At 38.9% G+C, this 20,249-nt stretch overlaps 1 protein-coding gene across 1 annotated transcript; it reads left to right on the forward strand.

The window, feature by feature from the left end:
- The first annotated feature begins 807 nt into the window (after positions 1-807).
- On the forward strand, positions 808-7,605 carry LOC126236968 (glyceraldehyde-3-phosphate dehydrogenase). The gene is made up of 8 exons (XM_049946673.1): positions 808-935; positions 1,681-1,762; positions 1,846-1,969; positions 2,088-2,203; positions 2,628-2,882; positions 2,984-3,144; positions 6,907-7,101; positions 7,236-7,605. The coding sequence occupies exons 2-8, from the start codon at positions 1,685-1,687 to the stop codon at positions 7,303-7,305; spliced, it is 999 nt and encodes a 332-aa protein (XP_049802630.1). The 5' UTR covers positions 808-935; positions 1,681-1,684; the 3' UTR covers positions 7,306-7,605.
- Positions 7,606-20,249: the final 12,644 nt, after the last annotated feature.

The following is a 20,249-nucleotide window of genomic DNA, read 5'->3' on the forward strand; positions in this document are numbered from 1 at the left end:
TTCATTCTGTGATACTATGAGCTGACGTCAGGATCATAGTGCCGATGATTGGTTTCCATTTTGTCTACGGTACCGCAAATTCCCATTTGTCACCCTGAAAAAACTGTCAGTATCCTTCTATAAGGAGAGAAATGTTGAGATCAGAAGGAGAATAAGGTGTTGGTATTATACATTGCCTATCTCTGGGTGTAAAGTTTTCCAGATAAGAAACGAAAGAATATAACGGGAAAAAAGACATAGCATCAAAGTGTTATGTGAAATGATAGATGTTTTAGTATCGTTATCATTATTTATCATTATTACTGGTACTTTTTTTACCAAACCCTTGCTTGCTCTGTGTTATCTGAGTAATCCTTTGCGGGATGGAATAAACCAATATTGCTTAACAAGTACTTTTCAACTGCCTCGACGAATGTGGGCATAGACAGTGGCGTGTGACTATTTCGTGTTCTTCGCAGATGACTGACAGCATATTAAACGAGAATTAAAATTATTCTGTACAGCACGACTGTCTTCTTTAAAACGTTTTCGATAAAATGTAACTGACAGTATCCTTAAGAACTGGCTGACATCAGAAAATCAGATTTTCTTGTGTAAATGGTAATTATTCCGAGAGAAGGGAATAAAGTTTGAAAGTGTTTGGCCTATGAAGTATTATAGGAACGTTTTATATTTAATGCTGTAAGACTGCGGATTTCAACTACGCGCAAATGCCAATAACAAAATGTCCTCGCACAGGCTATTTCTTTGAACTCCCGCGGCGATCGATTGCTCACACACCACACCCTCTGACGTCACGGGTGTCTGCGCAGCTATAACTGCGCGCAGCGCCGAACTTTTGCCCGTGATCGCCCTTGACGACTTGACTCATTCGAGAGCGGGAGTTCGTAGGAAGAGGTATAGTGTCAGTGTTCGGTTCTTCTAATTGTTAACAGGTAAGGTAATTGACGGCCAACACGTCTGAAACTTCTTTGTTATAAGTGAACATCACCTTATTCCTCCCACGAATATGCGGGAATATTGGGTCGGAAAGCAGTAGTTTGTTGGTTCAGTACCGGCAGCAGGAAACTGACATCTAGTAGTTTCGTCATCCTCCCAAATTGTAAAGTTTTCCTCCACCAAAATATTGGTACTGAGTGTTGTTAAATAAATGTAAAACATACTTGTATTTACTGTCTAAAGAGGCTTTGACCTTCAATGACCTTCAGTTTTGCAGTGTTCGATACATGTCGTTTTTGGAACAAGCGGTGTACTACGTGGCTACAGTAACTGATTTGAACAACAAAATAATAGGTAACATTCGTTTTAATGTTAGAAGAAACCGGGGAACGTGGCTCTGAACTGTCTGTGTAGCTTTACTCAGTCTTTTTTGCGCGATAAATAGTATCCAATGCACTAACGTATAGCGACCCCCTGCCGTGCGGGAGCGATAAAAAAAATGAGTTTCTACCGTACCAGTAATACCGGCTGATGAGAACACTAGACTTCCCAGTCAATCGCACCGTATTGTGCATCAGTTACCTTATCCCACAATCAGCTTCTTCACCGATGCTTTTAATAGTATTTTGAGCAATAATATTTTATATATATTTACATGTTTATAAATACTGAAAAAGTTTTGTGTATCTTTAGGGGTGCGTAAAAGTCGTTAAAGTAATTTTTATTTTCTGGTTTTCATAGGAAAATGTCGAAGATCGGTATCAACGGTTTTGGCCGTATTGGACGTCTGGTGCTCCGAGCAGCGCTTGACAAGGGTGCCCAGGTGAGTTGTTACAGCCATTGTGTGAGGGGAAATTGTTATTGTGACAAACCTATTTAAACAGAAAAAATTGAAATAAATTGCAGGTCGTGGCTGTTAATGATCCATTCATTGGGCTAGATTACATGGTTTATCTTTTTAAATATGACTCAACCCATGGAAAGTTCAAGGGCGAAGTGAAGGCAGATGGTGATAGTCTTGTTGTTAACGGTGAGTAACTCTCATATTATAGTAAAATACTGTCATGTAGTGGTTTAGGATGATGATCATGTAGCAGAGTAGTCTGTTGTAATATTGTATGTATATCAAAATATAAATTTCATTACAGGCCACAAGATTGCAGTGTTCTCTGAACGGGACCCAAAGAATATTCCATGGGGAAAAGCAGGTGCTGAATATGTTGTAGAGTCCACTGGAGTCTTCACCACAATTGAGAAGGCCTCGGTAATAAACCAAACCGTTTTGTTTCCGGGATTACTGCATGGCTAATTGTTACCCTGACTATCCACAGATTTACACAATGGCATTGTGCTGATTGAAAAGTTGATATTTGTTAAACTGTAATGAACGCAGTTTTCGTCTAAACATTATTTATCTTCAGTTGTTGATCATAAGATATCCTTTCACAGAACAAATTAAAAGAATTTGTCTGCTTGTCTGAAGGCTCTGTGGTATTTAGTTTCATGGTGCCATTGCCTAGGTTAGCTATTTTTGTACTTTACTAATGTTACTTCCTCAAGAATTTGATGGATAGAACTAATTTGCACTGATATTAAATTGGTGAGAGGGTGTTATCAGGTCACACTTAGCTGCATGGTGCATACTAATACCTTAGTTTTCTTCTGTATAATGTTGAAACCTTTTACAGGCTCACTTGGAAGGAGGTGCAAAGAAGGTTGTAATTTCTGCTCCAAGTGCAGATGCCCCAATGTATGTTGTTGGTGTAAATTTGGAAGCATATGACCCCAGTGCTAAGGTTGTTTCAAATGCTTCCTGCACTACAAATTGCCTGGCACCACTGGCAAAAGTTATCCATGACAATTTTGAAATTGTTGAAGGTCTGATGACAACAGTGCATGCTGTTACTGCTACACAGAAGACTGTGGATGGGCCATCTGGAAAGGTAAATCTGTTCAAACTGTGGTTGTAATAATTGTAAATATTTCTGGTGCAGATTTCATTATAAGGTGTGTGGTACACAATTTAACAAAATACTGTTTTTAGTTGTGGCGTGATGGACGTGGTGCTGGCCAGAACATTATTCCAGCATCAACTGGAGCTGCAAAAGCTGTTGGAAAAGTCATTCCTTCGTTGAATGGGAAACTCACTGGAATGGCTTTCAGAGTCCCAGTGCCAAATGTTTCAGTTGTTGACCTCACTGTCAGGTAAGAGATTACTTAAAACACGGTCATAACCATCTATCACCATTACTCTGTGACCTTCGTTTGACCCAGTGGTAGATGTAAGGGGATTACAGGTGCAGTTACGTTGAAAGGTTTTATTCGGTCAGCTGTTATTCCACATGGGAAATGTTCTCTAAAATCCCATAACACAAGACACTGATTTTTTTTAGCATTAGAATCCTTGGTATTACCAGAAAATAGAAAGGCATAATGATAATGCCAATCATTACTTGAGCCCATGGCCTCTTGTGAAACTGTGTAGCCTCTATAAAAGATGAGAGAATTGCTGAACAAAACTAAGATTTAGCCGTGTGACAGAGGACATAGGGAATTTGTGTAAACATTTTGACAAAGAGGATAAGGTGATCATGGTATGTGGCGTAGTATGTGGAGCAGAGAACAGCCTTGCTAGACAGCAATTACAATGTTAGGGAGTGACTGGGTGGAATAGGAGTAGAAACTCTGGGTTAACACTGCTGTTAGCCATGTGAAGTCAGAGTTGTGCAGGCTGCTGACAGGTGAAATGAAACCTCAAATGAGTGTTGTGCAGGTTTCCACAGTTGGGAGATGGAGGATTATGATTTTTGCCTGTTAGCAATATTTAGAGATCTCTGAAATGATATCCTGTACCTATCTGAACACCACATAACCAAAAGGCTGGGGAAATTAAATATAAGGGTCTTAAAAAGAAAAAGTTCAAAGCAACACTGTAGACATTGATCTTCATTCAAAAGTAATGACCAGAGGCCTGAGCACGACTATCCCACTGGTTTCAAGAGCTGAAGGATCCCCTGTTCCTCAACTGTGTTGGAAGTTGCAGGGTGACAGGTGCACAATGTGTGATGATGGATGCACAAGATGTTTCTTTACTCACATGATTCTGACTATTGGACCTCAGACTTCGGAAAACAGTGAGCGTCACTGTGCCTGCTGAAGACACAGCTTTGAATTTTTCAGGGGTAGGTGATGATGTGTGCTTCCATTGCCTAGATGCTCACTGTTTCTCAAAGTGGCATGTGAAAATTTAAACAAGATTTGGATCTTGCATTGTCATACCTTTTATTTGAACTCTTATTTTGCACTCTAGCATCTTATCCATCTAGAACTAGTATGAGGAAAGGGTGTGTGTGTGTGTGTGTGTGTGTGTGTGTGTGTGTGTGTGTGTGTGTGTGTTTTTGTTTGTTTCTGTAGATGCATGTAAAAATGTGTGCTTCTGAATGTGCATGTGTCAGAAATCTATTTACAAAACAGATTTAAAGTTGTTTTGAATATAGTGAAATAAGACATTCAGCCACACAAGATATCATTATTAAATTAAATGGTAGAGCTTTAAATAATGTCACAGGTAAGGCATGTTTAATAATCATTCCTTGGATGTAGTAGAAAATATAGGGATGAGCAGTTAAAGAGAAATCAAAGCACTATGTTAAAAAAGAAATTTTGATAAAATGAAACCGTATGGTAGTCTCACTAGCTTATCCATGTAAATTAAAAAAATTATATGTTCTGTCAAAAATAAAAGCTCATCTGAATTTGGTGTTTCCATCAGAATACTAAATACTTGTTCGTATGTAATAAGCACTGTCTTTTCTGAAATATGTAATGCATCATTAACTCGCAGCATTTTTCCAGATAGATTGAAATACACTATTGTTAAACTTTTCTTTAAGAAAGCTGACCAATGTTAACTACTGAATCATTTCAGTACTGACATTTATCCAAATTTTTTGAAGTTACGTATTCCACAATATTCTCATGTGAGCAGCAATAATTATTCTCAGTAAATCAGTTTGAATTCCTGAAGAGTTGCTCATCTGAGAATGACATTTACATGTTCTCATCAAATAAGCAAAACATTAAATAACAAAAGTGCCAACACAATGGAAAATCCACGATGAAATGTAGCAATATTATGGAAGGTAGTTGCTACTCACCATATAGTGGAGATGCCGTCACAGATAGGCACAACAAAAAGATGTCAGAAAGTGAGCTTTCGGTCAACAAGGCCTATCAATAACGTTCAGATTCACAAAGATTTGATCTTACCTCCTCTGATGTTCAAGTATGTGACATTCTCCCATCTATTGTACGAGGGTGGTTTGAAAAGTTCTCAGAATCACCATGAAAGGTCAGCGCTAGCACGAGTTGTTAACATGATATTCATTGGACTGTTGCCTGTAAATACGTGCCACGTCAGTGCTGTTGGAAGAGAGCTGTGACGGTAATGTCACTCTATTGTTCCCACGAAGTGATTTGTGAAGATTGAAAATATAGATTCGAGCAAAAGGTATGAAAGCAAAGGACACTCGTGGCAATTTCTAGGATGAGCTTAGGTGATCTGTGCAGTGTCTGGCCAAAATGTCACTACTCCAGAAATCATTGCAAAAGTGCACAAAATGGTCATGGAGGATTGATGATTGAAAGAGCATGAAATTGCTCATGCTTGCCAGATGTCGTCTGAAATGGTGTATCACAATTTAACTGAAGAATTAGAAATGGAAAAAATTATCTGCAAGATGGGTGCCAAGACTCTAGCTGCTGGATCATAACATATCGGAACAATGTGTGACCCGTTCTAAGAGAAATGAACAAGATTTTTTGCACTGGCTTGTGACCACATATGAAACTTGACAGAAGTCAAAGCGGTAGAAACCTGCTGATTCTCTGCCACCAAAGAAAGGAAAGAATTCCTTTGGTGGTAAAGGTCATGGCATCTGTGTTCTCGGATGTGAAGGGGATTCTGTTTCTAGATTATCTCCCCATTGAGCCAACAGTTACTGGACAATACTATGATAACCTCTTGGACAAATGGCAACAAAAGATATGCAAAAAAGGCCATGTTTGGCATGGAAGTCGTCTTCCATCAAGACCATGTGCATCTGTACCATGCTGTCACCATGGCAATTACATGAACTAAGGTATGAATTGTTGCCACACACACGTTGTTTACCTGATATGGCTCTGCCAGACTTCCATCTCTTCCCAAAACTGAAAATTTTTCTTGGTGGATGAAGATTCACTTAAAACGAAGAATTGAAGCCAGCGTTGACAACTATTTTGCAGGCCTGGAGGAAACTCATTTTCAAGATGAGATGAAGGCACTGGAACATAGCTGGACCAAGTGCATTAATCTAAAAGGAGACTACATTGAAAAATAAAGTTTCAGTGACGTAAATATTTTTTTCTATTGCGTTCCGAAACTTTTCAAACTTCCCTTGTATGCAAAAGTTATTCTCTCTGCAGGTGATATTAGCATTGTGGTTAAACTCCCCCCCCCCCCCCACATATATATATATATCACCAATAAGTAGTAGTGTGTGTTGAATAAGTAGGTTGAAAACTTCAAAATCTGTTAAGTGTCTATCCTGACAAGAAATTAAACTGGAGAAAGTGCAGCTTAGTTCATCTGGATTTGCACTTGAAATCATTGCAAATCTTGGAGAGACAAATCAGTAAGTTGATATATTTTGCATATCTTCAAAAACTGCTAGTTTTTGGAATAATCCTTTCTTGAACTAGTGAAAAACACTATGGTTTCCCATTCACAACTCCTCTTTCATAGAAAAGTTTAATGTGTAGAATGTGGTGGGTAGGAATCACAACTACATTTTTAACAAAAAAGAAAAGCTGGTAAATGATTGGTATATTTACTTACAGCCATAAAAGATAAAGCTGCTTGAGGATGAAATATTGCAAGTTAGCTTTTCCAGTACAAGCTGTAAACTGATTTATTTATTTATTTAGGTTGGGCAAGGGCGCCAGCTATGATGATATCAAGGCCAAGGTGAAGGAAGCTGCTGAAGGTCCTTTGAAAGGAATCTTGGCATATACTGAGGATGATGTTGTATCTTCAGATTTCATTGGTGATTGCCATTCTTCAATCTTTGATGCTAAGGCAGGCATCCCACTCAACAATAACTTTGTTAAGCTTGTTTCTTGGTAAGTACAGTGCAGTTTTGGTAATGATTTATTTGGTTTAGTACCTAAATCTGTAAAAGTATTCAGTTTCAGAGACTGGTGGTAAGTAAGTTAAACAATCTTTTGGGTAATGATGTGGTTTTCTTTGATTTCAGGTATGACAATGAATTTGGTTACTCAAACCGTGTTGTGGACCTGATAAAGTTCATGCAGTCAAAGGACTAAATTGTTCCATGTGCTACAGTTCATAATGTTGGTGTGATCAGCAGTCCTATGACCCCCTTACAAAACTGAATGTGTCAGAGCAGTATTGCAGTGATCAGTGGTGTTATTTCATAATTGTGACTGATTCATGGCAGTGTTTCTGCTTAATGACTAGGCTCTAGGAATTTGATAGAAAGTTGAAAAATACTGATTTAGAATTAATATAATCAAAAGCTTTGTTAAATTGTAAACATACTCATTGAACCTAGTCATGAGTCTTCAGTTAAAAAGTTGAATAAATGCTGGTGATATTGCTGCTGATATTATCTTTGCTGACAATTTCCCATTCTCCTTATTTTGATGTTACGAAAAGTATTGAACATGACTTCTTAATGCAGTATGTGATGATGAAAATTCTGTTCAGACTATATGGAGGAGCAGTTACTGTCATGTTTTGCCTTGTGCTGTTATAGAGCTGAAAGTGATTAATTTTGTTTGACAGAAATACCTATTACCTTTATTACCAATTCTGTCATTCGCCAGCCACAGCTGGATAGACAGTGTCAAGATACAACATTAACAAAATACATGAATACAACTGTACTATGATAGTAATTAAATAGATTACAATAATATCACAACTATAAAATACATAAGTATATAATGAAATTAAATATAATGGTTGCTGTTGGAGTCATGGAACTGAGCTGCAGCTCACGTAAACACTATGCTATTACTACAGAAGAATTCTTCAATATTGTAGAAGGGTTGCTCTTTTAGCTTACACAAAATAGTAGTTTTAAACTGCTCCCATGGTAAAGACTGAATGTGATCAGGTAGAGCACTAAATAATTTTAGGGCCACCATTGGGAAGCCAGTTTGTGTCTTTGCTAATCGACATACTCTCTTCGTTGCGAGTACCGTATTTGTGAACTTCATTTCTCTTTCTGTAAATATCATGGTTTCTCTTTATGTGGAAGAGGCAGTTCAATATATACTGGCCGTAAAGTCGGAACTTCTAACCTGGTGAAAATGGTTTACAGTGGTCTGGTTTTTTTTTTTACTTGAAGTAATGATCCTCATTGCTTGCTTTTACAGTAAAAGCACATTCTTGCAGCCTGCAGAATGGCCCCACAACAGCAGCCCATAATTGATGTTGCTGTGGAACACTGCATAGTACACAGTTAGAAGGTACTGTTCTGGTACCATACTTTTCAGTTTCCTCAAGAGGTACAAGACCCATGAAAGTCTGGAATATACATGCTTGGTGTGCTGTTGCCAGGTTAATTTGGTATCAATGAGAAAGCCCAGAAGTTTAACATCTGCTGCGTTACCCAGTGCTCCAGTATTGCTGAGGCTGCATATCATCCTGAGTTTTTTCAATTTTCACTTTGTTCATGGTACACCAGGCCCTAGCTTCATTGAACAAGACTTCTGCTTGTTGGACAGGCTGTTCAACATTTTCTCCTTTTGAGAACAAGGTTGTATCATCCACAAACTGCAAGGTGTGCCCATTGAAGCCTATGTCATTTATGGACGTAAGGAACAGGGGCCCTATTACTGATCCCTGTGGCACACCATGCTGTAGCTTCTCACCTGAATCACTTAAAGCGCCACCAAGTGGAGTAGCTATTACCAGCAATGATACTGATCTGTACACTGTTCCACCTGCATGGTTTGCTTTATTTGGAAGACATAACCTTAGACACACCAAGAAGTTTATGCAAAGCATGGCAAAATTTTGCTTGGGTTAAAATAGGCTATAAAACTTGTAATACATATGACTGTCTGATTTAAGTGCTCAGATACATAACTAAAAGTATAATGTATGCAACATAAGCTATGTCCAAAAATGTATTAGTTAATATACTTTGATATGTAAGAAGCAACTGTTGTCAGAACTTGGACAGTGAAAGCTTATACAAACTAGAAACAGGTTGTACTTTTTATAAAGGTTGCCAAAATTTCTATATTCTTGGAAGTAATAATTGAACAATTTTGTCCTTGAGGTTAAAAAAAATTTTAAAAATGGAAGCATGTGCACAAATATAGGTTATGGTACATCAAAAACTACCAAGAAACACTCTTCAATTTGAGAAAATACTGTCCTTTTATAGAGGACATTTACACCCTGCGTGTTAAATAGTCGAGTCTGAATAACTTACACAGATGGTGATCACGGCTTCCACACTTGGTTTTTTGTGATATCTCTGGCTACCTGGTTTGTTGTGTTCAAGTATGTGTAGCATCTTGCTTTCCTAGTTGGCTCTTCATTTTGAGTAATCTTGTCTAGTTTCTTTCCAGGAATGTCTCCTATAGTGTAGAGATAGGCAAATTGAGTCCTTTCAAGTCCTTGTAGCTTCTACATGTGGTTTCAAAAGTGAAAGACCCAGTGCACAGGAAATGCAGTTTCCCTCCATTTGCTTTCCCTCCATTTAGGCACAATAGTCTTCAACAGTGTGTATGATTTTATTGCAGCTCTATCAAGTAGGCTATAGAATGTTGACTTATTTTAGTATCACCTAACTGTTTGGTCTATAGCATCCACTCCTCCATTAACACTTTCGCTGCAGCTGGCGCTTATAAGCGTCAAAACAAGCCACGAGCCAGTGCGACTGACGCTTATAAGTGTCCAAGCTCACTGTCGGATTACTCAGTTTAGTTGCAGCGTCTAAGCTAGCACCAAAGCGTGTAAACTTTTGTTTTGTGTGGTCAGTTATCAAACGTATATTGTTGGTAATGGCGGCTAATGAATCAACACCTGGACCTTCCAATGTGAAAAAGAGCAGAAAAATGTTAGATTGGCAGAGAAACAGTTACTTCGTGTACTAGACGACAGTGATTTTTCTGTGTAGTGAGGACGAGGCATACCACGGAGATTGTCATTTAGAGGCTGCAAAAGAATTGGAGTGATGACAGCGTGGAAGCACAGCTTTTGAATCTGTTTCGTGACAGTTCCGAATCTGACGATACAAATCACGATTGTGTGGAAATAGACGACAAAAAAAGAGCCCGACCTGTCACACTGAGATAATCCAGATGAGTCCTGGCATAAACAACCACATAATATGCAGTATCGCCCATTTACGAAGGAAGTAGTTCTGCAAATTCATCCTGCTGGCAATTCTCCTATGGATTTCTTCAGATTATTGGTAACAGACGAATTGTTGCAACTTGTAGGGATGAAACGAACGATAACGCAGTCAACATATTGCTGAGCGAAAATACAAAAGAGGGATCTAGGATCTGTAAATGGAAACCTGTAAGTGTAGGTGTCATCATTAAGTCAGTGTAGAACATGATCCTACAGATCTTACAAGGCCTTGACGTCGGCCTGTAACTTAGGTGTCTTAGGAGCGTCGGCTCCGAGCGGTACCTGCCCTTTCCAAGTATCACCGGCCTGCACTCGCACGTTGCCGGGCTGCACTGGAGAGTTGCGCGCCTGCACTGATGCCGCAGCGAAAGTGTTGACGGAATTGTAGGTTTATGTGGTTTTCTTTATTGGTTCAGTGATTTCTACAGCTGCATCAAGATATGTAGAAAACATCAACAGATTTTTATTCAGTTTTCCTTTGTGACATGAGAACTGCTAACTGAAGGCTTCTTAATCAACAGAGCTGTGAATGCAAATTTGAAGGAATACAGCTCCCTGTATGCTTTCATCTAAGTTTTTGAATGTTTCTTCTCCTGAATTTGTGTATCACAGCCAAGGTAAGTTTGTAATTTGCATACATTGTTCATAAATTCTAGGAAAGTATGTAGATGGTCAAATGTGATGTATTTCCATCAGTCTCAGATATCAGTAACCTTGTTCACAGGCAGGTCTGTTTTTCTTTCCGAAATACACTGGTAAACTCACCTTACGATTCCTATCAAAGTATAAATTTCAGTGTAGCTAGCAGGAGGTACATTTTTCAACTTCATTTTGTATGGTTGACAGTTTGCTAACAATTTCAGGAATCAAGAATTTTTGAATGATTCACATATACGGGTTACTTCCCAGCAGTAGCTATTATGAGGTTCATGGTCTATGTTGGCAAAACCATTTTACATTGCCTTGAAGCTTCTGCAAGGTAATCTCTATCAGAACTTGTTATGTATTTGGAATGTCACCTCTGTGGTTTGTTTCATTTGCTCTGTTTTTCATCTGAATCCTCTTCAGCTTCTGTGTGATCACTTTAAATTCTTGAACACATCATGTGATGTAAGTTTAGCAAATATTTCTGCCTCATTCATGCCTCTGTAGCTAATAGAAATATTCTTTACAAGAAACTCGTTTGCTCTGACAGACTGCTTATAATAATGTGTAGTATATAAATCAGCTATGAAAGTTAAACACCCTCATTGAGGTACTGTGAAACTTGCATTAAAGATTGCCAAATGAAATTTAGATGGCACAATTAGAATTACGGTCACAGGTAGTACCAGCCTGGGAGGGGGGATATGCCTTTGAGCATAAGTTGTATTTTTTATTTCCAGTTTTTAAAATTTAACCAGATAAATGTATGGTATGGTACTTTATGTGGTGAATGACAAACAGAAAAGTCCCATGATCATAAAGTATCTTGATTTTTTAATAAAAGGAAAATTTCGGGTAATTTTTTCTTCTTTCTATGGTTAAGTAGGTTTGATACAGATATTTGGTATTGTGTAATTGACTAGTAGCTTTTTGCTTGGAGGAAGAATGTTCTTGATTATATTTTGTGGCTGTAGATCTGGGAGTTAGCTTTGTTGTTTTCCAGGATACAACCTTCTGACCATATCTTTGTCCAGTTCTAAGTTCTTTAGGAGTGAAATGGTCTTCCTAGTCACAGCTGGTGAAGGATTTTTTCCTACTGACTTGTAAGCTGGGTCTTGTAATAGCATCTCAGTATTCTGTCATTAGTCAACTGATTGTAGCAGCACTGTTGCATTGCCCAGCTGAGGAGATGTTAATTTTCAGCTTTTTTTGTTTAGCCAAGGACCCTGCAGGTCTCCCTTCTCACCTCTTTGGTGGTATGAGAGAGAAGCCCCCAAATGGCTTGTTTGATGCTATTTATGGTCTCTTGTTTGGGTAATGGGTTTGTAACTGGTACAAAATTTAATCCTTTTGACAACACCAATGTTGTCACCTTGTTCAGTTCCTTTCCAGTCAAACTGATGATGGTCCTAGAATTCTTGGTGAGGATATTCTTTGTGTGTGCCCATAGAAGTCATTGGAACTTGTGCTGTTTCAAAGTATCTTTCAGTCGTAAAGGTCACTGGATGTAAAGTTGTTACCATCTACCTACTCCAATGTGCAGGGAAAGAAACAGGATGTCAATCACAGATGGCATGTGAGCAGAGTACATCCAATTTTGACTATTCAAGCCTTGTATATGTGTTCCAACACTTGGACTGAACAAGCATGCTGGAAAATGCATTTTATTCTCATCATGTTGATGGTGTGTTGCAGGTGAGCAAACTGTGACATCACATCCTTGTCCTGACAGTGCTGTAAAGAAGCCAGTCTACTAAGCAAACATTGCCTTTTTGATCTGAAGTCTCTGCAGCTTCTTGAAGCTTTGCTGTGTCTCCTCCCCATAGAGGTGTACTATATAGGAATGCAGGCTTTCTCAGAGGTTTAAATGATGAAATCTTCCTGGGTTATCAGCTGAGTCAAGGCATCATTCTGTGGCAATGTTTCAACAAATTTCCTACTCTTCATCTTCAGGCAAAGTGTTGGGTTCTTATCCAGTAGGTATCTTTACAGAGGCTAGATCGCAAGCTTCTCTGCCTAGTCTGCAATGTCTGGACCAATTGCACATCTCCAGAAGGGTGCCATGGATATTGATGGGGGAGGGGGGATAATGGATGGTGGTGGTGGAGCCTCCTGGCATGTTGGAGGGTCTTGGTGCCACATACTGGTGCTGCCTGTCTATACCATCCACTGCCTTCACCACTTGTACATCAGAGCGCTCTTGAAATATTCTAGCTTGTGCTACTCTCCATGCAGAGCTCAACTGGAAACCACTATCCCAGTAGATAAGATCACCATGGATCTGTATCTTCATTGCCTGTTTAATGATTGAGTCTCAGAACATGTTCAACCAGAAACACCTCTGTTTGTTCAAAATCAAACATATGATTTTAGTTGAGGCTGGCTCTGCCACAGCAGATTTATCTGTTTGGGGTGACATTTCAGCCAGTTTTGAAGTCATGTCTCTCTTGACATGGTTACCACTAGAGGACACCTTAACATATTTAGGGAATCAGTTTAAAGAAGACACTGTTGAACTGTTCCATCACATGCTCACTATCACCTACTTCCAATGTGGTGGAAAATTCTACCAGCAGTTAGACAGAGTCACTATGGGATCCCCCCCCCCCTAAATATGGAACACTTCCAGAATTTTGTTGTTGTTGTTCAGGTCTTCAGTCCAGAGACTGGTTTGATGCAGGTCTCCATGCTGCTCTATCCTGTGCAAGCTTCTTCATCTCCCAGTACCTACTGCAACCAAAATCCTTCTGAATCTGCTTAGTGTATTCATCTCTTGGTCTCCTTCTATGATTTGTACCCTCCACACTGCTCCCCAATATTAAATTGGTGTTCTCTTGATGCTTCACAACATGTCCTACCAACCGATCCCTTCTTCTAATCATATTTTGCCACAAATTTCTCTTCTCCCCAGTTCTGTTCAATACCTCCTCATTAGTTATGTGATCTACCCATTTAATCTTCAGCATTCTTCTGTAGCTCCACATTCTGAAAGCTTCTATTCTCTTCTTGCCCAAACTATTTATCATCCATGTTTCACTTCCATACATGTCTGCACTCCAAACAAATACTTTCAGAAACGACTTCCTGATACTTAAATCTATACTCTATGTTAAAAAATTTATCTTCTTCAAAAACGCTTTCCTTGCCATTGCCAGTCTACACTTTATATCCTCTCTACTTTGACCATCAGCAGTTATTTTGCTCCACAAATAGCAAAACTCATCTATTGCTTTAAGTGTCTCATTTCCTAATCTAATTCCCTCAGCATCACCCGACTTAATTCGACTACATTCCATTATCCTCGTTTTGCTTTTGTTGATGTTCATCTTATATCCTCCTTTCAAGACACTGTCCATTCTGTTCAACTGCTCTTCCAGGTCCTTTGCTGTTTCTGACAGAATTACAATGTCATCAGTGAACCTCAAAGTTTTTATTTCTTCTCCATGGATTTTAATTCCTACTCCAAATTTTTCTTTTGTTTCCTTTACCGCTTGCTCAATATACAGATTGAATAACATCAGGGATAGGCTTCAACCCTGTCTCACTCCCTTCCCAACTACTGCTTCCCTTTCATGCCCCTGGATTCTTATAACTGCCATCTGGTTTCTATACAAATTGTAAATAACATTTCGCTCCCTGTATTTTACCCCTGCCACCTTCAGAATTTGAAAGAGTATTCCAGTCAACATTGTCAAAAGGTTTCTGTAAGTCTACAAATGCTAGAAACGTAGGTTTGCCTTTTCTTAATCTATCTTCTCAGATAAGTCATAGGGTTAGTATTGCCTCACGTGTTCCACCATTTCTATGGAATCCAAACTGATCTTCCCCGAGATTGGCTTCTACCAGTTTTTCCTTTCTTCTGTAAAGAATGTGCGTAACTATTTTGCATCCGCGACTTATTAAACTGATAGTTCAGTAATTTTCACATCTGTCAACATGTGCTTTCTTTGGGATTGGAATTATTATATTCTTCTTGAAGTCTGAGGGTATTTCGCCCGTCCCATACATCGTGCTCACGAGATGGTAGAGTTTTGTCAGGGCTGGTTCTCCCAAGGCTGTCAGTAGTTCTAATGGAATGTTGTCTACTCCCGGGGCTTTTCTTTCAACTAAGGTCTTTCAGTGTTCTGTCAAACTCTTCACGCAGTATCATATCTCTCATTTCATCTTCCAGGATATGGCTCTCAAAATCACAAGTCTGAAACTAAAGGCATTCTACCTATACACAGACGAAACATGTGGTGTGACCACATGGCAAAGAAAACTTGCAAGAATTTCTTGACCACCTTAACAGCATACATCGCAATGTAATATGCAACACAGTTCATTAATGAAGTTATTTTTAATCCTTCAGATAGTCAATGGTTTGTCTCTAGCAGTAAACAACTGATTGGGTGCTAATTCCATAACCTGGCAGAAGAAATGTCCTTTAGAAACTTGCATTGTTTATATCCCTTTAAGCATGTGTTTGATGCAGTTCACTGGTTTAGATGTTTTGATTGAAACAAATAGTTGCACAACACGTTTTATTTTGACAGAATTGATTTTAAAGTACTAGTATTTACACATTATTAAAATGGATCTTGAGGAAATATTTGATAGTCTGGAGGGTGCGAAATGCAATGTTGTTGGAAAACAGGATAAATTGGATGGAAATTAGTTCTCTTGTACACAGTTCAGCAGTATAAGCAATGAAACATTCATGGCCCTCAATGGACGTGTTCAAGAAATACTCACAACAAACTAACTTAACTAATGCGGAATTTTCATTATTGTCCTCATTGTTTTCAAGATATAAACCCTGTGGAGAAGTTTTTGCAGAAAATACTTCACATTATGTGATACATTGTCATTAATACTGCTTTGATAAATAATTGTTTTTCCTTATTTCACATTTAATTCCCAAAAAGGGGCAAGTATGTGGCTGTCAGAAGAATGTAGCTGCTCTTAGGTAGTACAGCTGTTTTTAATGTAATTTTGTTAAAGTAAACTATGAAAAAAGAGAATATTATTGAAAGAAGCGATCTTCACATGATGGTGGTTTATGTGGCAAACATTGTGATTTTCAAGTTTTTCTTGGTAATGGTGATGGCACTGCTGTGGACTGGCTAAAATATGATGTTTAGCGCTTACGACATGCTCCAAGTAAATAAGCGAATGGATTTCAATTGTGAGATCATGGGGTGGAAAGTGAAATAGATGATAGGTGAAGACTTGATGTTCTTGGGTGATGGATGGAAAAGGGAGTTTATCAGGTTAGGGTTGGAAAGAGTTGGTGTAATAGAACAGTATCTGACTGTGGTTGTGGTAGAGATTAGATACAGTAGGATTCAGAGATAATCATCACTGTAGAATGGGAGTCTGATTAAATAAGTGTATCTAAGAGAGAGAAGGTACAATGTTAGAGGTACTGTGATTATACGAAAATGGCATTCAGGTGAAATATGAAATAGGCACTACTTGTTGAAGGAAATGGCATCACTCATACAGGTGGATGTCTTCAGAGGTGTAGGTGGAACATAGAGAATTATTTAGATGGTATGGTGTATAGGAGAAATTGTTTAGGTGGTTTGGTATGTGGACAGGGTATGGGACAGTCATGTCACATTTTCAGATGGGGTTTATGACTTACACTTGCTGAAGGTGGATATTCATTACAGATATTACCTTGGGAAAAGTGCGACAAGTAAGGACATGTTTTAGGAGATTTATTGTTTTATTCATAGCCATTGGTTTAAAGAGGTGATTAGATTTGCATTAGGGACAGGTGAATAGCAATTTGTTTTCATAAGTTAACTGTTCATTTATGTTATGTAAGACATTTTTGGCACAAGTATACTTGGGTTTGAGAAGTTTTTAAAGGTTGTTTAGAGTGATGAATAAGTGTGTCACGGGTAATTACGTAATCAACAGTTGATGAAACTACACTGAGAAGGAATATAGCATCAGAGTTGTGAAGTATGGGATTCAGGATTGGAGGTTAATTTCTGCTTAATAGGTTTACTCGTAATTTCAGCCTCTACCATTTTATCAAAGTGATGAGGGTATGCAGGAAGCATGGAGTTCGGGGCTGTATAGGATGTAGGAGATCAAGCAGGAACAGGGATTTGTGGGGACCGAACATTATGGGGGGAAGTTTGTGCAGCAGGAAAGGCCTGATGATTACAGAATCACTGTACAGTATAGGTCTGGTGATTTCTCAGGTGACGGACCATTTTTATTTTAAAGTTTAGTGTCTTTGAGTTAAACAATTTTTGATCAGGTTGTTATAGAAGAAAGGAGCAGGTTATATTAGATATTCTGGGACAGTCAGGATTTTTTTCTCCTTCTCCTTTTCCTGCTGCTTGGTGGTGAAGTCGAAGTTGTATTAGAGGTGGTACTGAAAGTGTGGTACATGCTGGTGTAATAGCAAGCACAGTGGAATCTTGCTAAGGTGGTAGAAGTGTGTAAGAAAGTTTAAAAACTGAGGAGGTTACCCTAGCAGTAGGATAGGGGGTTAAGTTAGGGAAAAGGTAAGAGACTAAAACATTTGTGAGGAAGGAGCAGAACAGAATACAAAAGACATGGATGTAAATTATTGTGGATGTTCTGATGTTGGGAAGATGTATGTCTCAGTATTTCAGCAACTGGTGGTGATGAGGCTATACCAGAAATGCACGGAAGAACGTATAGGAAACATAGATGACACGTGGCAACAGTAAAGATGGTTCAAATGCTGGCAATGACAAAAAGGACAACGCTGGCAATGGCAGGGGTTGACAGAGAGACAGGTCAGGCGGTGACATACACCAGAGGATAATCTATAAGATCGTGTTGGCAATGATAGCTGAGCATGTGGAGAACTTATCAGATGAAACATTATTCAGGCAAAAATAAAAAATTATGACTGCAAATTTTTCATTCTGTCTCAGTGTTGGCTGAGGTATTATATTGTCACGTAGAAGAAGAAGTAATTAGATGAACGACAAACACTAACTTCACTTAATGAAGGTTTATTCAGCTCTTACACATACAAGAGTGAGGAGTGAACTGCCTCCAGCCACAACACATACAGTATATGTACAGCTACAGAACATTCCAGTACAATGATTCTTGACATTTGTGGATACTTCTAGAATGTACTCAAACTGAACATGTTGTTGTTGTTGTGGTCTTCAGTCCTGAGACTGGTTTGATGCAGCTCTCCATGCTACTCTATCCTGTGCAAGCTTCTTCATCTCCCAGTACCTACTGCAACCTACATCCTTCTGAATCTGCGTAGTGTATTGATCTCTTGGTCTCCCTCTACGATTTTTACCCTCCACGCTGCCCTCCAATGCTAAATTTGTGATCCCTTGATGCCTCAAAACATGTCCTACCAACCGATCCCTTCTTCTAGTCAAGTTATGCCACAAACTTCTCTTCTCCCCAATCCTATTCAATACCTCCTCATTAGTTACGTGATCTACCCACCTTATCTTGAGCATTCTTCTGTAACACCACATTTCGAAAGCTTCTATTCTCTTCTTGTCCAAACTGGTTATCGTACATGTTTCACTTCCATACATGGCTACACTCCATACAAATACTTTCAGAAAAGACTTCCTGACACTTAAATCTATACTCGATGTTAACAAATTTCTCTTCTTCAGAAACGATTTCCTTGCCATTGCCAGTCTACATTTTATATCCTCTCTACTTCGACCATCATCAGTTATTTTACTCCCTAAATAGCAAAACTCCTTTACTACTTTAAGTGTCTCATTTCCTAATCTAATCCCCTCAGCATCACCCGATTTAATTTGGCTACATTCCATTATCCTCGTTTTGCTTTTGTTGATGTTCATCTTATATCCTCCTTTCAAGACACTGTCCATTCCGTTCAACTGCTCTTTCAAGTCCTTTGCTGTCTCTGACAGAATTACAATGTCATCGGCGAACCTCAAAGTTTTTACTTCTTCTCCATGAATTTTAATACCTACTCCGAATTTTTCTTTTGTTTCCTTTACTGCTTGCTCAATATACAGATTGAATAACATCGGGGAGAGGCTACAACCCTGTCTCACTCCTTTCCCAACCACTGCTTCCCTTTCATGCCCCTCGACTCTTATAACTGCCATCTGGTTTCTGTACAAATTGTAAATAGCCTTTCGCTCCCTGTATTTTACCCCTGCTACCTTCAGAATTTGAAAGAGAGTATTCCAGTTAACGTTGTCAAAAGCTTTCTCTAAGTCTACAAATGCTAGAAACGTAGGTTTGCCTTTTCTTAATCTTTCTTCTAAGATAAGTCGTAAGGTTAGTATTGCCTCACGTGTTCCAACATTTCTACGGAATCCAAACTGATCTTCTCCGAGGTCCGCTTCTACCAGTTTTTCCATTCGTCTGTAAAGAATTCGCGTTAGTATTTTGCAGCTGTGACTTATTAAACTGATAGTTCGGTAATTTTCACATCTGTCAACACCTGCTTTCTTTGGTATTGGAATTATTATATTCTTCTTGAAGTCTGTGGGTATTTCGCCAGTCTCATACATCTTGCTCACCAGATGGTAGAGTTTTGTCATGACTGGCTCTCCCAAGGCCATCAGTAGTTCTAATGGAATGTTGTCTACTCCCGGGGCCTTGTTTCGACTCAGGTCTTTCAGTGCTCTGTCAAACTCTTCACGCAGTATCTTATCTCCCATTTCATCTTCATCTACATCCTCTTCCACTTCCATAATACTGTCCTCAAGTACATCGCCCTTGTATAAACCCTCTATATACTCCTTCCACCTTTCTGCCTTCCCTTCTTTGCTTAGAACTGGGTTGCCATCTGAGCTCTTGATATTCATACAAGTGGTTCTCTTCTCTCCAAAGGTCTCTTTAATTTTCCTGTAGGCAGTATCTATCTTACCCCTAGTGAGACAAGCCTCTACATCCTTACATTTGTCCTCTAGCCATCCCTGCTTAGCCATTTTGCACTTTCTGTCGATCTCATTTTTGAGACGTTTGTATTCCCTTTGGCCTGCTTCATTTACTGCATTTTTATATTTTCTCCTTTCATCAATTAAATTCAATATTTCTTCTGTTACCCAAGGATTTCTATTAGCCCTCGTCTTTTTACCTACTTGATCCTCTGCTGCCTTCACTACTTCATCCCTCAGAGCTACCCATTCTTCTTCTACTGTATTTCTTTCCCCCATTCCTGTCAATTGTTCCCTTATGCTCTCCCTGAAACTCTCTACAACCTCTGGTTTAGTCAGTTTATCCAGGT

Source organism: Schistocerca nitens, chromosome 2 (assembly GCF_023898315.1).
Source record: "Schistocerca nitens isolate TAMUIC-IGC-003100 chromosome 2, iqSchNite1.1, whole genome shotgun sequence".
Taxonomy (NCBI): domain Eukaryota; kingdom Metazoa; phylum Arthropoda; class Insecta; order Orthoptera; family Acrididae; genus Schistocerca; species Schistocerca nitens.